This window comes from Antechinus flavipes, chromosome 2, assembly GCF_016432865.1.
Source record: "Antechinus flavipes isolate AdamAnt ecotype Samford, QLD, Australia chromosome 2, AdamAnt_v2, whole genome shotgun sequence".
Lineage (NCBI taxonomy): Eukaryota > Metazoa > Chordata > Mammalia > Dasyuromorphia > Dasyuridae > Antechinus > Antechinus flavipes.
Window position 1 is genome coordinate 560,060,918 of NC_067399.1, and position 23,759 is coordinate 560,084,676.

Consider the following 23,759-nt stretch of genomic DNA (forward strand, 5'->3'; position numbering starts at 1 on the left):
ACACAAAAGAATGCTGATAAAATACTGGGTCGATTTTGGAATAAATAAGGGGTTATTTGGCTGCTGAAATTTTTCATTGAAATGACTGATCGGATCTCACATGTCTGTTTAAAAATTTCTGCCTTAGGTCCTTACAAAATGACAGACTATGATAAACTAGATGATAGTTGGGAGGGAGACAATGAGGCATTGTTTACACAGAAGATTGACTAACTGGCTGAACAAAAAGAGATTCTTGGATATCTATTGTATGTACAAGTAAGAGCTTTACTGAAGCTTTTGTAATTTTTACGAAGCTCTTTCCAACCAGCTTCATTAACTTGAAGTAAATCAAATCATGCAGAAATTTGGCTTAGCCAGAAAGACAACCCAGAAAAGATACATTATGAAGAAAAACAGACACAGGATGATAAGGTTTAGAATCTTTGGCATTTTTCATAAATATTTCACTTAAAGATTATTAAATTACAACCTAGAAAAAAATACTAAAACTATTAAATCAAGTCTAGTTTGTTGTCCAACTTAGTTTTATACAGATATATGAAACTGCACATACAAAGTTATGTGTCAATAAAATACATTTTTACAGACTTAAATTTCATTTGAAAAAAGATAGTTCCATTTAATTCTATATTTTGACAGAATCAAGACTTTTAATTATTTGAGAAAGAATAAATGTTCTGTTACATTATGGAGATGAATGGCAAACAGGTAGAGATTATTTTCCATTCTTAGATTGCTTTTGCTTTCTGATCCATACTAGGATTTTAGGGCAAATTCTTATTTTGCATCTTACTCATGATCAGAACAGGAATCCTAGATTCTGGTATTAGAAAGCTAACATAAAGATGTCCCTAAATTAAGCCCAATAGCATTGGAGTTACTTCTTTTTTTTCAAATTTTTATTTTGGTATGTCCAGTGACTGGCATAGTGCTTGGCAGTTGTGGGTATTTAATAAATATGTGTTGAATTAAATGAAAATAATCTTATCTTTTTATCTATTAACCTATTTTAGAATAATTTTGAAGATTCTTTAAGGATCAAAAATTTCCACAGCTGTGAGCCCTCTGCTCCACCAGTACATGTAAAAATTAACAGCTGAAATTTTAGAGACATTCTATACTCATCCACCCCTTAAAATAATCCACCTCCCTTTGCCCAACATAGTGATAAGCCACTATACATTTTACTAGGTTTGTCCTGTGAAAAACAAAGTCTATCCCCAGACCTAGAAGACCCAGACTCATATCAAACCTCTGATACTACTTCTTTGAGCTTAAATTATTTTATATGCATGATGAGGTGTTTGAACTAGATGGCCTCTGACCTTTTACTCCCTCTAAATCTCAGGATTTAAACCTTTCTTTTTGTCCTGGTAGGCCAGAACCAGGATTTGCTAACATGCCCTTTGGAGACTCAGTGTCATCTCCATGTCAGAATAAGATACCAGAGGAGATCATTAAAAGAGATGCATTTATAGGTAGAAATCAAGTATTGGGAGAAATAATTTTAATCATCAGAGACCTATTTTTTTTTTTGTCCTCTCAATCACATCTTTAAAATTGACTATTTCTAAAACTGGAGTGTTGAATGTTTTTTGACAAACAATTGCAAATGATGATACTAATAAAATCAATGAGATACCATCGGAATGATACTTAAAAATAAACTCTTTCTGGGTCAGAAGATTGTATTTCTTTAATTTATTCAAACTGGTTGCTCCTGAGATGTCTATTGCCAGCAATGGATTTTTATGGAACAATGTGGTGTCCAGCACCAAGAAGTTAATTGCAACTAGATAATAACTATTCAGATCATTGAAGCTTCAATTTTTCCCCACTTCTGGTCATCATGAGATACATGTTTTTAAATCATACATTATTTGAGAAGATCAGAAGTTAGAACAAAAACCTTTAAATGAACAATGATCTAAAGGAAGATGGAAAAAGAGCTCTCAAATCTTAACGGTAAATCTGTTGGAAGCATGCCAAAATTTCTCCTGAGTCCAAGAAGTCTAGACAATGTTTTTGGACAAACTAGCCATTGGCATTCTCCAACAGGGAAGCCATGATACTGAAGGTCTTACTCCAGTTCTTCTGAGAATGGAACAGTTGTGCACATTCTCTGGATTGCCTCCTCCAATTGGGCTGACCCTCTGTGCAACCCCCACCCCCCCTCTAGTGCCAATACTCCATGAGTCCCTACAGGAAAGAGTTGGGAGAATGTGAAATAAATATGCCCTTCCAGAATGACTATATGGGCAATATGGTTTTAGTGCTGGTCTAAACCAAACCCCCCAAAAGATGCTACATTCCAAAGTCTGTATGTGTCCTAGAGAGCACTCCGCTTCTTCCTAAGGGGACTGTGGTTGCTGTATGGTTTCAATTCAGCATACTGCACCTGTAAAAACAAATAGACATGACGTTTGCAACTAGGTAACTCAAGCTCACTACAATGTGTGTTAATGGCTCCCCAAGGACAAACCAAGGGAAACTAAGGAAGGTTCAAAAGTAATGAATCATTTTCTAAACACAGGAACATGGGGGATTAATTGCAGGAAGGATTTGAGAAGTCATGCATCATTTCATGAAACCAAAATATTAAAAGCAGATTTTTCTAATGAGATGCATGGATTTCTACCTGCTCTCAGCACTGTAAGGTTATTTTTGTGTGTGCCAGCATTAACCTGCAAGTAAGTTTAATAACAGTCTCTGGGGGATTTGCAAAGCATGTGTATCTAAGTGTGCAGTAGTATAACTTTTTCAGAATTATTCATTTTCAAATGAGCATCTCAAAATTTGAAAAATATTGGCAAATTATACATGTTTATTTTTACTCAAAGGGGAAAAATGCTAAATCTGATACTGGTCCCAAGAATTATATCTACTTCTGTTAAAAGTGAATTTTGTTTACAGTGTAATGGCTAAAACATATGTGATAAATATGACCATGGGAGAGTCTCTAGAGGCAAACTGTCTATTGTATTATTGAAAAGTATTCCCAGTGAAGCACTGAGATTCTAACTCATGTTCCAATATATCTTCCCTTAATCTTTTTTTCTTACTGTACTTGTGTCAGTAACAAACTGATCTTAATGCTATGAACACCAGTCCTTAGCTTATTGTATAGATGTGTGTCTGAGTAATTTTGATGGGAATTTCAGCTAGGTAAGAGGACTAGAGAATTGGATTCAGAAGTAGCCACATGAGTGATAGTGAGCTGTGAGCACAAAGTGGTCCAGAGCAAGAGTTTTAAGATATGCACGGTGGAATGGCTTTAATTATGATATTATATTACACGCCACATGTGCTCACTATTTTTGGTGTTTGTGCCAAACTCCCTTAGGATGGTATAGTCTATCTCACAGATTCTAGCAATACTTCCTCATAAGAAAATAAATGAAAAAAACATCTACTTCCTTAGAGGAGTCAGGGATGAGCTCTAAAGAGAACAGACCCAGTTAGGGGAATAGTATAGTATAAATATAAATCTGAAATATTACACAAAAAGAATCGGGCTATTTTTACATTCAAATGTAAATGTCAAAGGACAAATCTACAGCAAAGTGAACATATATTGATCAAATAACAGTGGAAACAAATAGGAATAACCAAGGAACTCTTTCCTCAATTTACACATGTTTTAAAGGAGTCTACAGGCTTTGAAGTTATGATTTTATGTAAACATGCCTGAGGGTATATTGACAATTATTTTATAATCTCTCATGGATTAAAAATAAAATCTGATTGTAGGTTCTTTCATATAATGGCTCATTTGTTTGATTACTTCCCTGAAATTTACCACAAAATGTCTCCCTAAGCACCAACCTTCTACCTCCTATTTGTTCTGTACCTGTGATAGTTCCCATTAACAAATAAAATACAAATTTTTTTAAAGCATACTGCTTCTATTTTAGAATCCTAGCAGGTCAGGAGAAGGATTAGCCAGTTAAATAAGACTAATCTTTATAATATCTTACTTGGATTTCTGATCTCAGCAAATTTGGGGAAAGAGGATGCTACCGGATGAAATTATACATCTGCTAATAAAGGGTTTTTTTGTGGTTTTTTTTTTATTGATCTCAAATCCTTTTATTCAGTTCCTTAATTTATACTTATTAGGAGTAAATGGGACTTAAAACTGAGCAGATTCAGGAGACCCGGATTTTAGTCCCATCTCTCTCATGAATTTCATGTTTCCTTGGTTTTACTCCACCTCTTCAGACCTCAGTTTCCTCATCCAGAATATAGCGAGGTTAGACTAGATGGTGTCTATGCTCTTTCCCACATCTAACATTTTCTATCTCTGTTGATTCCCAGGTCTGCAGAAGAAAAATAAGGGAGTTTATCCCACCAAGCAGATAATCATGGCAAGCACAAAATGAAAAGAATAATCCCCCTCCTCCCAACATCTCTTGATCTGGAAGTGGGAAAAAATAAGTAAAACCTCCCCAGGCTTTGTATCTCTGTCTCTGTCACTTACTGAGCGTATTTTATCCCCTTCAGGGAAGCCAGAGAGCAAAAAGGTGAGAAAAACATTGCTAGGTGGCCACTCGGTGTGAGTTCCAGATCATTTTTAAGCAGCTCTTTTTCAGGATAATTTTCCACAATCATCTTATGCTTTTGACAAAGGTTTTGTAGCTGCCTCCCCTGCTATCCATCTCCCTTTATGGATTTTCTGATTTCTTATCTCTGTTATTCAAAAAGCTTGTGCATTGTATTCTTCCTTCACAGTGGCAGCAATGCTACTGCTGCCTGATGCCCCTGTTGGTGGTGGTCATTCATTACTTACCTTTTGAACATCAGATGGTACCCTGGAGAGGAAATCTAGTAGCTCATTATTGTCGATGGCATAGGGATTTCTAAGCTTCTTAGTAAATTTATTTATTCCTAAAAAAAAAAAAACCAGAAACATAGGGCCTTTTTAATTTCCCATTTATTTATTTATTTGCAAACTCCCTTGGCCAAGTGGTAGTGATGAGAATGGGGGTGGGGAGGGGAATTCGCAAGTAAAAATTAGTGTGAAAACAATTACTAGACCTCAAGTCATGCACATGTTGCTGTCATGTGGAATCATTCACAAATGCCTTTTCTTGGAGGAAGTAAGGGGGGAAAGAGAGAAAAAGAACTCAGCTTGCTTTAGTTGTGAAAATCCCATTACAGCCTCAGCAGCAGGGTAGAAGATACATAAGCAGAAGCTGTGGAGCTCATGTGCTTTTTTGGAATATACTGATTAACAGTCTATTCTGCTATGAAAACAAATGTCCCAGAAGGGGAGAAGCCTTTATTAGCCCAAACATGTTCCTGCCTGATGGCTTTAGACGAAAATGGATTGGAGAGGAGGTTAGAGAAGGAAGAAGGAAGGAAAAGAGGAAAGGAGAAGAAAAGAGTATTTTTTTTGGTTTGTTTGACTTGTTGTTTTTTTAATCTACTCCCTCCCCCATTCTTCTCTTAATAATTTTCATAGGTTCTTCTTTCTATAGAATAGAACTTGACATTGATTATGCTCTGATCTTGCAAGACACTATGAAATGAAAAGTTATTATTGGAAAATTATCTTACTATGGTTACAAACTTCATTTATCAACCACTATAATATTATTTCTAGTTTTCTGAGAAATAAAGTGTGTGCTAATTTAGGATTCGAATGATGATAATTAGAAGGTAGAATCAACATTTAAGACATCAATATGCTACAAACTCCCACAGACATGGCTATACCTTATGTCAACATGCAAGTTCAGACTAACCCCCCCTGTATGTGTGTTTTCCCCTACAGGAGCAGGAAACTCCACAATCTACTATTATCATATTTTTCTGTTCTTAGAATAGATCTGACTCAACTTATGATCAGTGGGTCTTAAGCTATATTATTTTCACTAAATGTCATCTCCTTTTGTTATAGATGATTTTTTAAAGGACAAATTCTATGTGGTCTTCAAAGCATTGCCATAGGATCCTTGTTTAACATGAGTCATATTTGAAGAACCTGGCAGTCTCTAAGATGCTGAATAGATACATAAGTTTATACATAGTCAGTCTCCTATAAAGAATAAAAAAATACCATTTATTTATTGAACTTTTTCCACATACATGAAAGATTTGACATTTTCTTAGTGCATTAAATATCGTTTCAGTTTCATCTCCAGTTCTGGCTTTCTCCATGTTATTATCCCCCATACTGCCAACCTCCATTTATGCTGAAAGGGAGATTAACAACTGCTTTACTACCCTAAAGCTAATAGGAACTGACCATTGTCCAGAAATACAGAATCATGTGGTGGCTTGACAGTAAAAGGCTGCTCAGTAATGGTACCCTTTTCCTTAACAAAAGGCTGTTCCCACCAGGGCTTTTTCCCCCCTCTATCCCTACAGAAAAATTCATGTTTCTAGCTAAAATTTCCCCATAGTTCCTTTAAACTAAAATACACTCAACTATGCTAGTCTGAAGAAATTTAATTGTGGGCTTTTTTGGCAAAAGAAAACAGACAAGGGAAAACGTTGAAGGGAGACAAAGACGTATTGAGAAAAGATATATCTTCTATTGTTAATTATATATAGTGTGCGCATCTGGAGTCTTTACAATGAACAGCAAGGCAAGGATAATATCACAACCGATCAAAACACTGCATTCTTAGTGACTGAGAAGATTATAAACCTGAACAGCAGCTCAAATGTACCAATAAAGGCGGAAGTTGTCCACAATGCACTGAAGCTGTCTGAAGTAATCTGAAAAGCTTAGTTAGAATAAAAAAAAAAATTATATGAAACTGAGATCAAATATTTCAAAAAGCACACCTTAGTTTATAAGGCTTTGTGAGTTTAATTCTTTTTTTTTTCTTAGTCCCAAACAATATTCTTTAATATGAGGGCAAAGATCAGAAACCCCGGAGTCATCTTAAATCAAGAAAGGCTAATGACTCAGGAATGAATAAACTGTTGAAACAATATATGGAATGAAGATAAGCTATGGAAATTAAAAAGTGCTTCTAATGTCTAGCCCAGATAAAAACAGGATCCCATTGTAGGCATGCAGCTTGAATATTTTAGCAGAGTAAGGAGAATAGGAATTTCTAATGTGGGGATTCACTCTGTTGGGAAACTATCAACTAACAATACTGAAAGGGTTTACAAGCCTATGAAACATGGTTGATGGGAAGATCTCAGCAAAAGGAAGCATATGAAGCTTTTTTTTTTTTTTTTTTAAAGAAAGGAGAGTGGAAAAAAAGCCCAGATCTTTTGTAGTCACATGGCTACCTTCAGACCACCCCTGAGAATAGCTTTATATCACTACTTTCATAAGTATTAATGGCAAGTATAGTCCTAGTTTCAAATACACAGGGGCCCACTTTTGTTCTGGAAGAGCAGAATTAGCTCAGCACAGGGAATCGGGAATCTAAGGTCATAGACTATGATAAACAAAAGAATAGTAGCATCAGGTTATTACTTTCTGGAAGGGAGAGATAAAGGAGATATTTGCTACTGTGAAGGTTCTCAGGATGTATTGTTTACTACAGACCTAAATCCAAATAATCAAAGTAAAATAATGATTTGTGCTGACATTAATTTGCATAAATTATGGATACAAATGATATTATCAAGTCTAACTCTATATTAATTTAAAAGAATGCAATGTTTTGGACAGGAAGATACAGATAAAGGACAGGATTTCCCTCAGTCCTCCCTGGCATGGGAAGGAATTATTGGAAAGACAAGATTGTCTTTGAACTTCATGAGTGACACTGTCCCCATTTTTCACTTCTTTGACTACTGGATATAACATTAGATTAATGTTTTTTAGGAAGAGACTGGCTAATGAAGAAAGAAAGATGTTAAACTACTTTCTTATTACTCTAGTTTGTAAGCATTCAATTCACAATTTTAGACTATTATTAAGATATGCTTTGTTGCTACTTAGAAAAGAAAGCTGTGATGTGCTGTGAGATGACATGAGATCATCCAGATGATCATTCTAATCTCAGTCACTCTGAACTGAGTTCCTTTCACAGGGTGATTAAACTTATCCATTGGATCATTGTCTATAATGTTTTAGATATCACTTTTTGGTAAAGTGTCTAATAATAGTGTGATGCAAATTAGTGGGCTAGATAGTAATATAATTTTGTAAGTTATATAAATGACATGGCAGGATCTAATTGGAATCCCAGGTCTGATATTGCAACTAACATTTCTAGGCTTTAATTTCTTTGTAAAGTGGACTGAATCATAACATGTCTTCCTGATCAAAGTCTTATAATTGTAGAAACAAAGAATTTTGATTAATGGAACATTGCCACAGGAATCTTTTTTGATCTTAATATCTTCAACATTTTTATAAATGCTCAAAGCACATAGTTGCTTATCCAATGATGAAAATGTTTAAAAGTTTGTAGGCATAGAAAAACAGAATCTAAATCTCAAAATACTGAAATGGGCTAAACTTAATGAACCAAGTCTAATAAAATAAAATTCTCTTTTAGGATCAGAAAAATTATCTCCCCAAGGATTGGGGAAAGGGGTAGAGAAACTAATTAGACAATAGCTGAGATGAAAAAAAGATGAGTGTTTTTATAGATTGCTAGTTCAATGAATCAACAATATGATGAGGCAGCCAAAAAAAAAGCTAATGCTAATGTTAACTGAATTAACGTAATCATAGACTCTATAATGATAGAGGTTGGACCTGTCAGTTGGATCACATATGGATTATTGTGTTCAGTTTTGAGAATAATATTTCAGAAGGGACATTGACAAGCTGGGATATACTTTGAGGAGAGTGACCAGATGGTAAAAGGACTTGAAACTATGCCATATGGAAGGTACCGGGTAATGCTAGCCCAGATAAGAGATGCCTTATTGGGTTGGAGGTGGGTATATAAGACTTGTTTTCAAATATCTAAAGGCATTTTGAGTTGTGCTTAACAACCAAAGGTAGACCTAGGAGTAGTGAGATGCTGAGAGGTAAGTTTTGACTCAAGATAAGGAAAATGATCAGAGCTAAATTTGTTTACAAGGGTAATGGTCTGCCTTGAGAGAGACTGAGCTCACAATCTAAAGAGATTTTCAAGATGAGACTGAATGATCACTTTTCACAAGTTCTTATTGAGGTGATTCACATTCATGTAAAGGGTTGATTAGAAGATTTCTAGAATATTTCCCAACTCTGAAAGTCTATAATTCTATATGTTAGCTCAATTAAAGCAATTTGAGAGCCTATTATAGACAATGCAGTGTAGTAGATGCTGAGGGAAATGCAAAAATAAATAAAACTAAATGTGGTAACCTAATATGAATGCTGACAAATATACACACAGACAAGCAGGAGGGAAAGAAGAATGTAAGGAATTAAAAAATAACCTTCTATATAGGGAAAGGAAAAGGCTCCATAAAGAAGGTGGTATTATAGCTGAACCTTGACAGATGGATAAGATTTTTTTTTTAAAAAGATGAAATTGGGAAGATATTTTAGGCATGAAGAATTACATGAACAAAGATACATTGGTACAAGAACTGCTTGAAAGAACAAGGATTTTTCACTTTGGTGAGATCAGCTTGATAAAATTCTGAAATAGGTGATAGAAGACAGGATGAAGTAGGGCTTTTGACTTCAACTTGACTGAAATAGTTCTCTAACTATTGATGAACAAGTTGACCAATCTCAAGGCTTTTTCTCAATCTTCATCTTTTTTGATCTTTCTGGAGCATTTCACACTGCCTTCTCCTAGGAATAATCTCTCCTCTCTGGATATTCAAAGCATTGAAGATTTGGAAAGGATCCTCAGTGGCCATCTAAAGCAACATGGAGGTCCTGAGAGAATTTCTATCTCCAGTGCAATAGATCATACAGAGCCTGAGTATTCAGATTAAAAAAAATACTTTACTAAAAACACTCTGTCACCACAGGGAAATGTAACCCACAAGGAGGTAAAAGAATATGATAAGGAGATTTAAATGAGGTCTTAGAAACATTTATTGATCCATAGATTCATCCTCTTTCCCAAAAAAAAGCCCACAGCTAGATATTAAGCCAGTCTACTTAGGGGCAAAGTTAACTTAAACTTCCCTTATTTGTTCCTCAGAGTTTTGACTCGTAATAATCCTGGGTAGAAGTGATGTTGAGAGAGGTTAACTCAAGATAGCACAGGTTCTGACCTGTTATCAGAACTGGAAGAAAAACACAAAATTTCCAGTGAATACATTCTACTTTTGGACAACTCTGTTAGTGTTTCTTCACATCAGGTCTAAATCAGGCCTAAATGTAAATTGAAATTATGTGACATCACCAGAGATTAAAAAAAGCAAATTGAGAGAGCTTTGCAATTATGTAATAGGAGGAAGAAGTAAAAGGTATCAAAGGACAAAGAAAATGAATGGTCAGAAATGTTGGAAAATTAAGAAAGCTCTTTAAGAAAGATAAGCTCTAGAAAGAGTAGAAATTTTATGTTATTGTAAAATATTCAGAAGTCAAACAAAGCAAAAAGAGCTAAGAGACAACATATATTACTTTAATAAAACTATGTAACAGTCATAATTATAACTTGATTGGTCTAATTAAAACATTAAAGACAAATTTTCATGACCAAATGTACAATTAGGAGAGAAAAGACATTTCAGAATAGGTGAGCCTTTCTTGAATAAAGGTAATATCTACCAAGAAAAAAGATTACCCTTTATTCGTTTAGTCTAATTAGCTTTTGTCCTGTGGCTTTTTGTTCTATAACTATATTATATACAACACACTGATAGATACATAGATACATAGACAGATGAATATGACATATAGATAGATATATATGTATATATACATACATAAACAAAACATACACTTATATAGACACTTTTTGGGGAGAGCATTAGTAAGTAGGAAGTAGAAAAACTGCCTGATTTATCATCTTGTTGGTCCCATGACACATAAATACCTTACTCACATTTTAAAATAATGTAGTAAGAATCTATCATGTAAATTGCAGTATACTGAAAAAAAAAAAAAAAGATGAAGCATACAAAGGAAGAAGATATGTTTCTGTCCTCAAGAAATATACATTTTAACAAGGCATGAATGCATCTTATAATGACTATTGAATTGTAATTTCCTGGGTGATTTCAGGAAATCAGTTTTTTATTATTATAGAAAAAATGGAAAATGTTTATTTATTGTACATGATATTAGAGTAAATGCTATGTGAATCTTACACACTAGATTATTTTGCCCTTAAAAATAAGGGGGGGTAGATAAAATCCCAGCAGGGTGCTTCATTATCATTTTGAACATGCATGGAAGGCTAGATGGTTCCTGAAAAATAATATTAAAGTAATATTTTTACTTCATTAAAAATTAATGGAAAAAGAATAACCCAGGTGATTTAAAATTTTTAAAAAGTAAAGTGTTCAGAAATTCTGGAAAATAAAATATTATATAAATTTCAAGCTAGAATTTAAAGGATCAGTTTACTAAGTTACAATCTAAATATCTTTGTAAATTTAGAATGAGATTATTTTCAAATTAATTTGATATAGTCTATATCAGAATTTTAAGCCTAAAAGAATAAGAGAAAGTAATTGATACCTTATTTTTAAAGCTTGTGAATTTTGTCCTAAATAGGGTGATCAATAAATGATAAAACATATTGGTGGATTGAACACAGTGATCAAGGAATCAATATCAATATCTTATATTAACAAAAAGTCCTGTGGTCTTCTGCAGTATATTCAGTAATAATAGTATAAATTCCTATTAAGCTAAATTGAAGTATTCAGGTCCTTGAAAAATATTTTTCAAGTGATTTTGGTAAATATGAGAAAAGAAGCAGAAAGAATTAGGGTCAATAAGGACAAATGCTGCTTAAGATCTCTTGGCTAGAAAAATTTATAAATGAAAAATTGTAAAGGTCCAATCATGTACAAATATGATCTAAATAGTGGATAGACAGGTAAGATGAATTTTAATTAATTCCCCTAATAATCTCCTAATTTCCAAAAAAGTCCCTATTTTCTTTCTTTCAAAGTGAACAAAATTTTATTTTAAGAAATTCTGAGGTCTATATTACTTCTTTAAAACAAAATGATGAATTTATCAGCTTTTGCTAAATCCTTGTTCTTAAGAGTATAGTTCATGTCTAAGACACTAATGCTTCCTAGAGTATACTGTCCCATCTATATGACTTTCCTCAGTATTACAGAATTTGAAGAGTATCAGAAGTGGTAAGAGATTAGATAACAACAGAACCATGGGATTTTGGCATTGAAAAGTCATGATTGATAGAATTATAATGAAAAAGGTTCAGTTAGAAATTTGAGTCAATACTCAGAAGAGCTTTCAACATTAACTAGTTTCTCCAACATATTAAAAAAAATCTTTCAGTGAGTTCTTTTCCTATCACGTAATAACACAATGTTCAACCAGAGACTCAACCAGTACTATTTATTACCAACAGTACTAAATCACAACTGTTACCAAGAGTATTAAATACAATGCTAAAATTTCCTATATATTTGCCATTTCTTTTTCTATAAAAGAAAAATAGTGCTGTTCATAGGTTGAATAATGCCTTTTTTTCTCTTCTGAAAAATAGTTTCCCCATCTTTGAAGGATTAATCATGGAGGCATAGATTATTTCTTTAAATGCTTCTGGACTACAGACTAAGTCATTTTTTGTTTTTCCTTAGAGAGAGATAAAGTTTTGGGAAAATCCCTAAAAGTGGCCCAATTTACTTTAATATTATATAGAGAGCACCTTTTAGGTATTCATTCAATATATGAATAGTTAAATTTCCTGCAAAGATGCAAAAGCTCATCTATGTTTTATGCAATGATTTTTATAGTTGAGAAAATCCAAAGGGAAAAAGGACAAGTAAATATACTTATATACATATGTATATTTGCTTGTTTATATATTTTCATATACATATATACATACACATATATATATTTATTCAACATTATTCAAAAAGTATATGTGTATTCACACATACACACACAGTTAAAGTTATCTTCTAGGTAACAGATTATTTCAAGGATGTACTGAAATTTTTTTACTTGAGGATTTTTATAATCTTGTATTTAATTAACAATAAATTCTATAGTTCATGCTTTACCACATCAGTTAGGTGTATTGTTTCCTAAAACTCAATGGGAGGGAAAAATCAAGCAGAACTTACCCCATATTAAAATGATGTAGCGCAGGGGTATGAAGTACAAAATAATGGTGGCTGCTGCCAGTGCTAAACAGGCCAGTGCAGAGAGAAATGGGACTGTCCAGTTAAACGTGCTGTAGAAAAATGAGGAACTTAATACAGATGTTTCTGAAATATTTAGCATCATATTACATTAATCCTGGCTTATCAATCTTACTAAATACCAAACTATTCGAGATTTACACAAATTCAAAAATTTCTTTCAAGCAACTAGATACTTTTCTGAAAAGCAAAGGGGACACTTAAAAAGATGTCTGCCAAAATATAGGTAGCTTAACATTTATGGAAATATCCATTAAAACATTCTTTGACCATAATAGTAATTATCCTAGAAAAAAGTTGCCATTTGTTCCCTTAAAAACCTTAATACTAGGATGGAAGACACCATCTTTAAAGGTTTAGGAATAGGGCTGCCTTGATGTTGGGACTTAGAAAAGATTTATTTCCAGGGATCTCTTCTAGTTCACTATTTCTGTTTCTATTTTAGTTATCTATTTTTGGCAACAAATACTGAGGAGCAGGTATATTCATATGATCATCTAACATTCTATGTCAAATATCTTTCATATTCATAAGAAAGAACTAAAACCTTTACATATTCCAAAAAGAATAAATAGTTTTATAATTTTCACAGGTGTATGAAGAAAATATGGTTCTTTCCATTAACTAGATTGCCTTCTACAATTAAAATGGATAGAAACATAGCAGTTGGTTACAGAAAAAGGCAGTGTGACAATGTGAATGGATTGAGAATATTTCTTATCATTTTGGGCAAAACAATTCAAAGGATATGATTTGTAGAATGAACTTTAGATAGTGTCATAATTTTTCCAGTTACTCAGGCTTAGAAAACTGGTCTGATTTCCTCCTTTCTAATTGAATTCCCAAATCTACTTTCAATTACCATGGTCCTGTGGTCCTATAAATTCTTTGTCCTTAAAAATCTCCTATATCAGTTCTCTTTTTTTCTGCTCTTTCTACTTGCCTTACAGCAGTCTTTTTTGCCTCCTTGCCATTACTTTCTATACAATTCTTAAAGATCAATTTTCATAAAATACTTCAATAATTACGAGGACAAGAATGTTTATACACAAATCACTTTAGAATTTGCAAAATAATTTGCATGTGATTTAATTTGAACTTCAAAATAAACCTGTGGAGGCACATCCTTGTATAGTTTTAACATATGCCTTCCTCAGTTTCTTCAACGTAAAATGAAAACAATAACAGTACCTAATTTTTAGGGTTGTTGTGAGGATAAAATAGATAATATTTGTAAAGTGCTTTACAAACCTTTAAATGCTAAATAAATGCTTTACCATATCATTCCTGATCACCTTCATTGACAATGGTTACCTTTTCTGTTGTATTCTGACAGAATTTTACCCCAGTATTTTTACACTTGCTTATCTTATTACTATTTATGTAGAGCTATACATATGTGTATTAAGCATAGTCTTTGAGCTCCAATTAAAAGTCAGGGATTGTGTCTTCGACTTCAGCAATAAATTGTACTATGATAAGACAGAATATAAATATAATTCTGGTTCTGAATTCAAAGACTGGGGTTCAAATTCTAGCTTTAACTGCTGGTTTGTAACAATGGAGTACTACAGTGACTTCATGTATCAGAAGCAGAATTAGGATAAAGGTCTTGTTTCCAATACCTTGACCACTCTACTACCTTACTGCCATATAGCAGCTACTACAACCAGACATTAGAGATACAAGGGCAAAATTGAAATAGTCTCTATCCTGAAGGAACTTATAATTCATTATTATTTATTAAACACCTATTTATAAAGATGTGTTCAAACTGAAATACATATATATGTGTGTGTGTGTGTGTGTGTATTCATATATATATTTATATGTATATATTTGTTTTAAAGTTTACAAAGATACTAGCTGTTTGACCTTGGGCATGTCACTTAAATCTTTGTCTGTTTCCTTAACTGTCAAATGAAAATCATAACAGCACTGACTTCATAGAGTTATTTTTTCTCTTTTTTATGAAAGTTTTTTTTATTTATAAAACATATGCATGGGTAAATTTTTCAACATTGACCCTTGCAAAACTTTCTGTCCAAATTTTTCCCTCCTTACTCCCACCCCCTCCCCAGATAGTAGGTAGTCCAATACATGTTAAATAACTTCATAGAGTTATTGTGAGAATCAAATGAAACAAAATATGTTAAATATTCTGAAAATCTTAAGATGATGTTATATAAATGCTATTTATCATTATTAGCTGGATGTTTAGTAAATATTTGTTGATTGAGATATACTATACAACTAAAATACTTGTGATGAAATGAAAATTCAACTGTCATAACTATAATGTAATGACATGAGAGGTCTAAAGTATCCCTGAAATTACATAAAATTAGAAATATACATATATGAAAAACTCTTATACTCTAAAGATTTTGCCTAAATCAGTTCATCCATCAAGTGTAGGAAAGTTGAGTGAAACTTTTCCTGCTTCATGAACAGCAAGTTACAATGGAATTCCAACAGAGTTACACATGACATCCCACTTTAATGCCCAAAGGCTCTTTAAGGTCATTATTATCAAAATGAATAGCAAACAAATTATAGTAGCAGAGCTTTAGAAGCTTTCCTGTACTGCAGCTGGTCAGAACAGTACCCTGTTCATGGACTGGAATATATATCTCAGACATTGCCACCACAGCTGCATAGGCAGGGTAGAACCTCAAAGCCCTTGTAAATTTTTGTTAAATCATTCTTCTGTCTTCCTCTTTAAAAGAGTCTTTCCTTTGTTTTCTTTAATCATTCAATGGACATATTTGTTCAAGGAAGCTTTTAAAGCAGTTAGAGACTCTTAGCCACCTACATGATGGTGTTCCTTTTATACCATCACCACTTTATTGTTTTACTAGTGCTTCAGTGAAGTTAAATATTTTTAAGGCTAATTCCAATATATATTAGTCAGAATTGCCTTTGTTTCTTACAAAAGATAAAGAAGATAATTTATAATGCATTTGAGTAGAAATTCTACTTTTCTTAAAACTTCCCTTCTCTTTAAGTCATGACCAGATGAATAGTGTATAATTTAGTAGGGACAAACAAAAATAAAATTTACTTTAAATCCCAAAAGGTACTTATTATGGTAATAAAAAAATTAGGCTATATATATATATATATATATATATATATATATATATATATATATCTGGAAAAGATAATTATAAATCAATAGGAAATATATTCATAATTTGAATGTTTTGTTACAGGTTAAGAAGAACAGTAACAGTTAAAAATTAAATGTAATGTTTTAGAGTTTATAAGTAATTTTCTAACTGCAACTATTATCATCTCTATTTTATAGATGAAGATACTTAATTTCATTAAGACTTTTCCTGGTCACAAGGTTGGTAAGAGTTAGAGCCAGAGAATTTAGGCCCACAACCTTTGGTTGCGATTTCAACATGTCTTCCATTCTATCACCTTTACTTTTAGGAGAAAACTCCCTCTATCAAGGAAGATTGGCATCAGCTATGGGGACCTGTAGATTTAAAAAGTAGGGGGGATACTGGGAAGTTAAAAGATTATCCCAAGGTAAGACTGAAACCTAGATATTCTTGATTCCTAGGCTAGTTCTCCATTCACCAAATCATGGTGTCTTTAGGCTACCTTGATTTCTGAATTAATAACCATTTTATCATCATCATCATAAACAACCATAAACCAAATTCTGTGTACTCTAAGGAACAAAATGACAACTACAATCTTCTTTTACACATTTTATATTTTCATTTCCCACGTAGCTTCTTCAAGTAGCATATATATTGTGGTCACTGTTCTCCGCTGTTAAAGAAAATGCCACATCCATATATATTCATAACCAGTAACCATGGTTACTATTTAGCACCTAGCACTCACACGCCATGAAGAACAATGTGGTTGCCATAACTTTGCATTTGCTCGTTCATGTCAACAAGCATTTATTTAGTGCTTATGGTATGCCCTATACTTTGCTAAGCACCAAGAAATATAAACAGGAATTCAAGTGAAGATTAGATTGAACATGGTGCTCAGAGTAGAAAAACTAACAATAATCAAGAACTACAGAATTAGAAGCAAAATAACTTTTCTACTTACTCTTCTAACTACATCAAACTCAAATAGAAACAAATCCCTACAGACTGTATATTGATTTGAAAAAAAAACAAACTATTATCTCAATTATACTGCATTTTATCTATTTTGTTAAACATTTCCCAATTAACATTTCAATTTAGTTGAAGAATTTTTCAAAGCATATATTTTTCAGGTCTCTTACTCCCTCCAAAACAAGCTTGACATCTGTGTTTTACCTCAGAACACTCAGTATAATAAGTAAATTTGCTTCCTATGTTATTCTAAGTGAGTTAAGAGAATGAGAGGGTTGTAGCCATGGACTACCCAAAGTCAAACAGGACTTAAAAAACAAAATTTTTCTTGCATTTAGCTGAATATTTTCTGTATCATATTTGTGTCACACTGTCTTGGGCCTTAATCATTTGAACAGGCTATTTTACAACACTTACTTTTTAATTCGTTCTCCAAAAGATGCCATTTCTTCCAAGACATTTTGAACAGTAGTAATAATGTCTTGGACCATGTAGATTCTTTCAATGAAACCTTTTTTCTCAGATTCCTAGAGAAGGAAAAAAATATTTTATATAATTTTCCATTTCATTCTTATAATAGCATAAGATTAATCATACTTAAGTGATACAGATGCATATATACATACAAGAATATATGTAAAAGCGTACACACACACACACACACACACACACACACACACATTGTTGTTTGTCTTTTGTTCTAGAAGACAACCCATGGACAACCAACATCAAGACCATGACATATATATGTCATGACATGCAAGTGAATTTTATTTAAGTGAGAGAGGGCTGTGCAAGGTCACCCACCTCATTTTCTCCTCCAGAGTCATTTGGGTCCAGAGACCAGGTATAGGTCAGGATAACCGGAGATGGCCCTGGATGCAATGGGAGACCTTGGCCTTTTTAATCTATAGTCTTTAACAGGTTTCAGTTTGAAGCCATACCCATTCAATGATTAAAACTAGGTAGCAATTGGGGCAAAGAATGGCCTCTTTTACTTGTTTAAAAAAGATGAAAATAAACTAATAAATTTGGAGGTGAGGACTCTAATAGTTTCTGGCAAAACCAGAAATGATTCCTATTTATATTCACACTGAATCAATCTGACCCAAACAATGACTAATTAGGGCTTGGACTTGGTCTAGTGTTGGCCAATCATTGAGAGTCAGAGTGATTTAGATTTGAGACGTGGTCCTTAGGAAAAATCTAGCCAGTATACCCCAATATATCTTAGGAGGGTTCAGTGATTAAAAGGAAAAGAAAAAGAAGAGAAGAGAAGAGAAGAGAAGAGAAGAGAAGAGAAGAGAAGAGAAGAGAAGAGAAGAGAAGAGAAGAGAAGAGAAGAGAAGAGAAGAAAAGAAAAGAGAAAGGCTAAGATCTCCCAGTGCATCCAGGACCATTTCCAGTTGTCCTGGTTTATATCTGGCCCCTTAACCTAGATGGCTCTGGAAGGGAAAGTGAGGCAAGTAATCTTGCAAAGCCTCCCCTAACTTAAATACAACTCTTTTGCATGTCATGGCATAAATTTCCTGATGTCATGGTCCTCTTCAAGAATGAATGACAATAACAACATCTGTAAATAGAGCTGACCCACAAGGAATCCTAGAATTGGTCAGCTGGGGAACTCTTTCTTTCCCTTTCTTTCCTACTTCTCTCTCTTCAGAGAAGGTATCATACCCTTACCTGTGGATATGTGTGTGCATACATATATATATATGTATATTACATACCTATACATATATATGCATATAAAATATATACACATATATATTTCTTATGTAACTTATTAGAACTGTCTCACTTTGATATCATTTCTATGTATCTATTTTCTTTTTACATTCTACAGTAAATTTTACTGTCAATCAGCAGGATTAATTAATAAAAGATTATTTCAGTATAACAAATTTGGTCAAATATTAGAGAAGTGCATAGAAGAGGTTTATAAGAAATTATAGTTTACTAGATAATCTTTTAAAATCAATAGCTAATTCATTTATTGGTAGTCAATGTCATTGGCTTGAAGGTAAGGAGAATCTCAAAAAATTACCAATTAAGGCATTTCAAATAGTTTCAAATCCCAAAATATATATGTTGTATGTGTTATAGGATTATAAATAAAGTTGAAAGGAATCTTAGAGGTCATCTAGTCCAAATTCATTTTGCACAAAAAGGCAGTGAAATTCATAAAGGATGACTATGGTCAAACAAGTAAGTATTAAGGATAGCATTTGAATCCATGGATTCCGATTCTAAAGCCAGTATTCTTTCCCTTGTACCTCAATGCCTTCTGAGTTTTGTGTTTAATATAAAGTAGTTTAGACTCCCAGATCAATCAGTGCCCCCAAATATGGTAGAGAGTTGTAGAAAACCAACAAGAGATTAAAACATTATCATGGATAATTCATAGTAATAGTGATTAGATTTTATGATATCCAAGCCATCCTCTAATTCAAGGATTTTATGAATAACAAAATGAATAATCCATATAAGGAAACTTAAGAATTAATCTCTTCTTTATAGAATCTAAGCAAAATGATATCTATTTCACTAATCTTCCATGTCTTTTTCAAACGGAATAGAATTTTGTTAATGATATAACTATTATTTACTTAGAAAATACTTGTTGCTAAATCATTAAATAAGTTTGCTGTACTTATAAATGGTAAGTGTTTATTATTAACCTTTTAAAATTAGCCAAGTGATGTCAAAAAGTTCCAAATTAGCTACCATTATACATAAGTGGAAATAAAATAGGCCTAGATTTAGAACTGGAAGTGACCTTAAATGTCATCTGATTCAACCCTCCATTTTATGGATGAGGAAACAGAGCCACATAAGTAAAGTGAGTTGTTCAAAATCAATCAAATAAAAAATGACGGAGTTGGGATTTAAATCCGATTTCTCTAACTGCAAATACAATATTCTTCCATTATATCAGGCTAATGTATTCCTGCCTCACAAAGGACACACATTCTAACAGGTTTATATTCAGTGCTTTTTTAACTAACTATTTTATATATGTATTATCACAGTCACAGACATAATGTCCACAGAATAGTACCAAAAGATATTCTCTCTGAAATAGTTTTCTCCCATATTGAAATGTGGAAGGCAGAGTAGGATTACATTAAACTATTGAGTTGAAGTTTGAATTATGAGACAAGGATGATACTCAGATTATCAGTTCGTATTATTCAGTTCATAGAGGAGTCAGTCTCTCAGCTTCATTTCAGTTTAAGCCTATTACTGCTATGTAGCTTCTACCAAAGGAATATTTACAATTTAAGAGAAGTTTCCCTTTGCTATGAAATATATTATTAATATATGAGATATAAACTGTTTTTCTTTGTCCCAGTTCATAACTTGTATCTGTGAAGAAGAGGTTTCAAGAAGGGGACAGAGGCTGATGAACAAGCTTCACTTCCAGCTTCCCTGGGTAAGAACATGCAGCAGTTCCCAGAAATACTGCAATAATTCCAATTTTATTTGCTTCTATTACTTCCCCATACTGTATATGAGAAGTCAAGCTCATTATTTCCTCTTTTGTACTACTCTAATGGCTCTGACAATTTTGTATTTTCCAATCTGTTTTTTAAATTCTTTGCTAAACTCCCAAGTCTTTCAGTATCTTGTATTCGATAATTAGTTATGCTGTCTGTCTGACCTAATTCATGCTCAGCAATCCAAAATCATATATTAACTGAACACAATCATGAAAACCCATCTATGTTTGCTACATAAGGGTTCATGTGTATAAAGGGACATTTGAGAACATTTGGGAATTTGATACAAAGGGCAGACGTTGTTTCTCCTTTCTAGCAGTCTACAGTTTAGGTCAAAACGATTTCTTGAGCACTAACTAAAATTTCCACCCAGTTCAATTTCATAATTTTTTTCTTTTTAATGAGACATTTCTCTCCCCACCAGAAGCCAAACATTCAGTTTGGTTCTTATTATCAAGAAGAAAATTGAGTTAGCAAACCAAAATAAGAAATTACACTTAAAAAGTCATCTTATTTTCTAATTGGCTTGACCTTTGAGTAATTCTATATTAAAGATAAGACTAATAAATAAACAAAAAAAAACTTCACCATATGAATTTGGTCTAGTAATGTTATCATTGTGCACAGATGACCAAGACTGTCATGTATACTTTCCCCAGAGTAAAATAATAATAATAATAAAAATATCATTCTCCCAGCATCCTCTTTTTTATAGATTCTCCAATAAAAATAGTTTGACATGCAAATTGGAATGAAAAAATTAATTGTTGGAACTGGTTTGTCTGTATTGGTAGCAAATACATCTCCTTAAGAGTATTTTTATAGCCATTTGGAAAAGTGCTGGGATAATTATTAGAGATTAGGGAATAGAAAATAGAATTTCATATAACCTTAAGCATGAGTGACTCAAGATTTTGTTCTTAACTCTATTTTCTTCTAAGAAGAGAAATGAGGGACAGATAGGTGACACCATGGATAGAATTTTGGGCCTGGAGTCAGATAGACAAGATTTCAAATCTGACATGTAACACTTACAAGCTGTGTGTGATCCTGAGCAAATCACTTAACCCCTATTTTACTCAGTTTTTTTTAAAGGTAAAATGAAATAGCACATATGTCCCATTGTTCTTTTAAGTATCAAATGAGAAAATTATAGTTAGCACAGTACTTGACATGTAATAAACACTAAATAAATGTTAGTTATTAATAAAAAATAGCTATCAGCTCCACAAATTTTCCTGAGGCAACTTCATCAGTGGCTATTAATATGCCAAACATATATGTTACAAATAAAACTCTGCTTCCAATCTTTGCCTAGAGCTCTAGAATCATATTTCCACTTGTCTCCTAGGTATCTCCAGTTAGATGCGAAACCCATACTATGGAACACCTGAGAAAAGTAAGACATCTAAAATAAGGATACATTTTCCCCCCTTAAACTTCCTCCTAACTTATCTTTTTCTGCTACTCAATAACCCTAGTTGAGAACTTTAGAATTTTCTTTGACTCTTCTTTTCCTTAACTCATAGTCCAATTAGCTGCTAAGCTTGACTCTTCCTCTGAAGTCTTTTGCAAATGCAACTTTGTCTTATTTCCCATTGCAAAAGACATTACGTTCTTTTCTTTTTTTTTTTTTTGCCTATATTATTATAAGTTTCCTTGCCGAATTTCTCGTACCCAGTCTATCCTTTCAAATTCACACTTTAGTTTTTTTTAATCCAGCAACTTTTATTTTGAATTTAACAATTCCCTCTGATCTTCCTTACAAAATTCCATTTACAAAACAGAACAGAAGACATTTAAAACCATAGATCTCTATTATGCAGTTGCTTTAATAAAAGCATGTGAAAATTCTACATATTTCTTTCAATTTTTTAAAAATAGGATTTTTTTTACAATTATAGATTAAGTCCTGCTTATTTGTATTTTCCTTTAATTCATCATACTACTGCAAGGACCCACACTTAACACCATATACCAAGAAAGATCAAAATGGGTCCATGACCTAGGCATAAAGAACGAGATTATAAATAAATTAGAGGAACATAGGATAGTTTATCTCTCAGACTTGTGGAGGAGGAAGAAATTTGTGACCAAAGATGAACTAGAGACCATTATTAATCACAAAATAGAAAATTTTGATTACATCAAATTAAAAAGCCTATATACAAACAAAACTAATGCAAACAAGATTAGAAGGGAAGCAACAAACTGGGAAAACATCTTCACAGTTAAAGGTTCTGATAAAGGCCTCATTTCCAAAATATATAGAGAACTGACTCAAATTTATAAGAAATCAAGCCATTCTCCAATTGATAAATGGTCAAAGGATATGAACAGACAATTTTCAGAGGATGAAATTTAAACTATTACCACTCATATGAAAGAGTGTTCCAAATCATTATTGATCAGAGAAATGCAAATTAAGACAACTCTGAGATACCACTAAACACCTGTCAGATTGGCTAAGATGACAGGAAAAAATAATGATGAATGTTGGAGGGGATGCGGGAAAACTGGGACACTGATGCATTGTTGGTGGAGCTGTGAACGAATCCAACCATTCTGGAGAGCAATCTGGAATTATGGCCAAAAAGTTATCAAACTGTGCATACCCTTTGATCCAGCAGTGTTTCTATTGGGCTTATATCCCAAAGAAATACTAAAGAAGGGAAAGGGACCTGTATGTGCCAAAATGTTTGTGGCAGCCCTGTTTGTAATGGCTAGAAACTGGAAAATGAATGGATGCCCATCAATTGGAGAATGGCTGGGTAAATTGTGGTATATGAATGTTACGGAATATTATTGTTCTATAAGGAATGACCAGCAGGATGAATACAGAGAGGCTTGGAGAGACCTACATGAACTGATGCTAAGTGAAATGAGCAGAACCAGGATTATTATACACTTCGACAATGATATTGTA

The 23,759-nt window shown here is 33.0% G+C and overlaps 1 protein-coding gene across 2 annotated transcripts in view; it reads right to left on the minus strand.

Annotated features, from left to right (window-relative positions):
- Positions 1 to 410: 410 nt before the first annotated feature.
- MCTP2 (multiple C2 and transmembrane domain containing 2) overlaps positions 411 to 23,759 on the minus strand; it is a 210,084-nt gene continuing 186,735 nt past the window's right edge. The window contains exons 19-22 of one of the 2 annotated variants that reach the window (XM_051981036.1): positions 17,748 to 17,857; positions 13,159 to 13,268; positions 4,793 to 4,890; positions 411 to 2,401 (exon numbers count right to left, since the gene is read on the minus strand). In XM_051981036.1, coding sequence (XP_051836996.1) covers positions 2,333 to 2,401; positions 4,793 to 4,890; positions 13,159 to 13,268; positions 17,748 to 17,857 — 387 coding nt within the window. In that variant the 3' untranslated portion in view covers positions 411 to 2,332. Of the gene's footprint in view, positions 2,402 to 4,792; positions 4,891 to 11,175; positions 11,294 to 13,158; positions 13,269 to 17,747; positions 17,858 to 23,759 lie in introns of those variants that run through there. The other variant, XM_051981037.1, reaches the window with a different exon arrangement.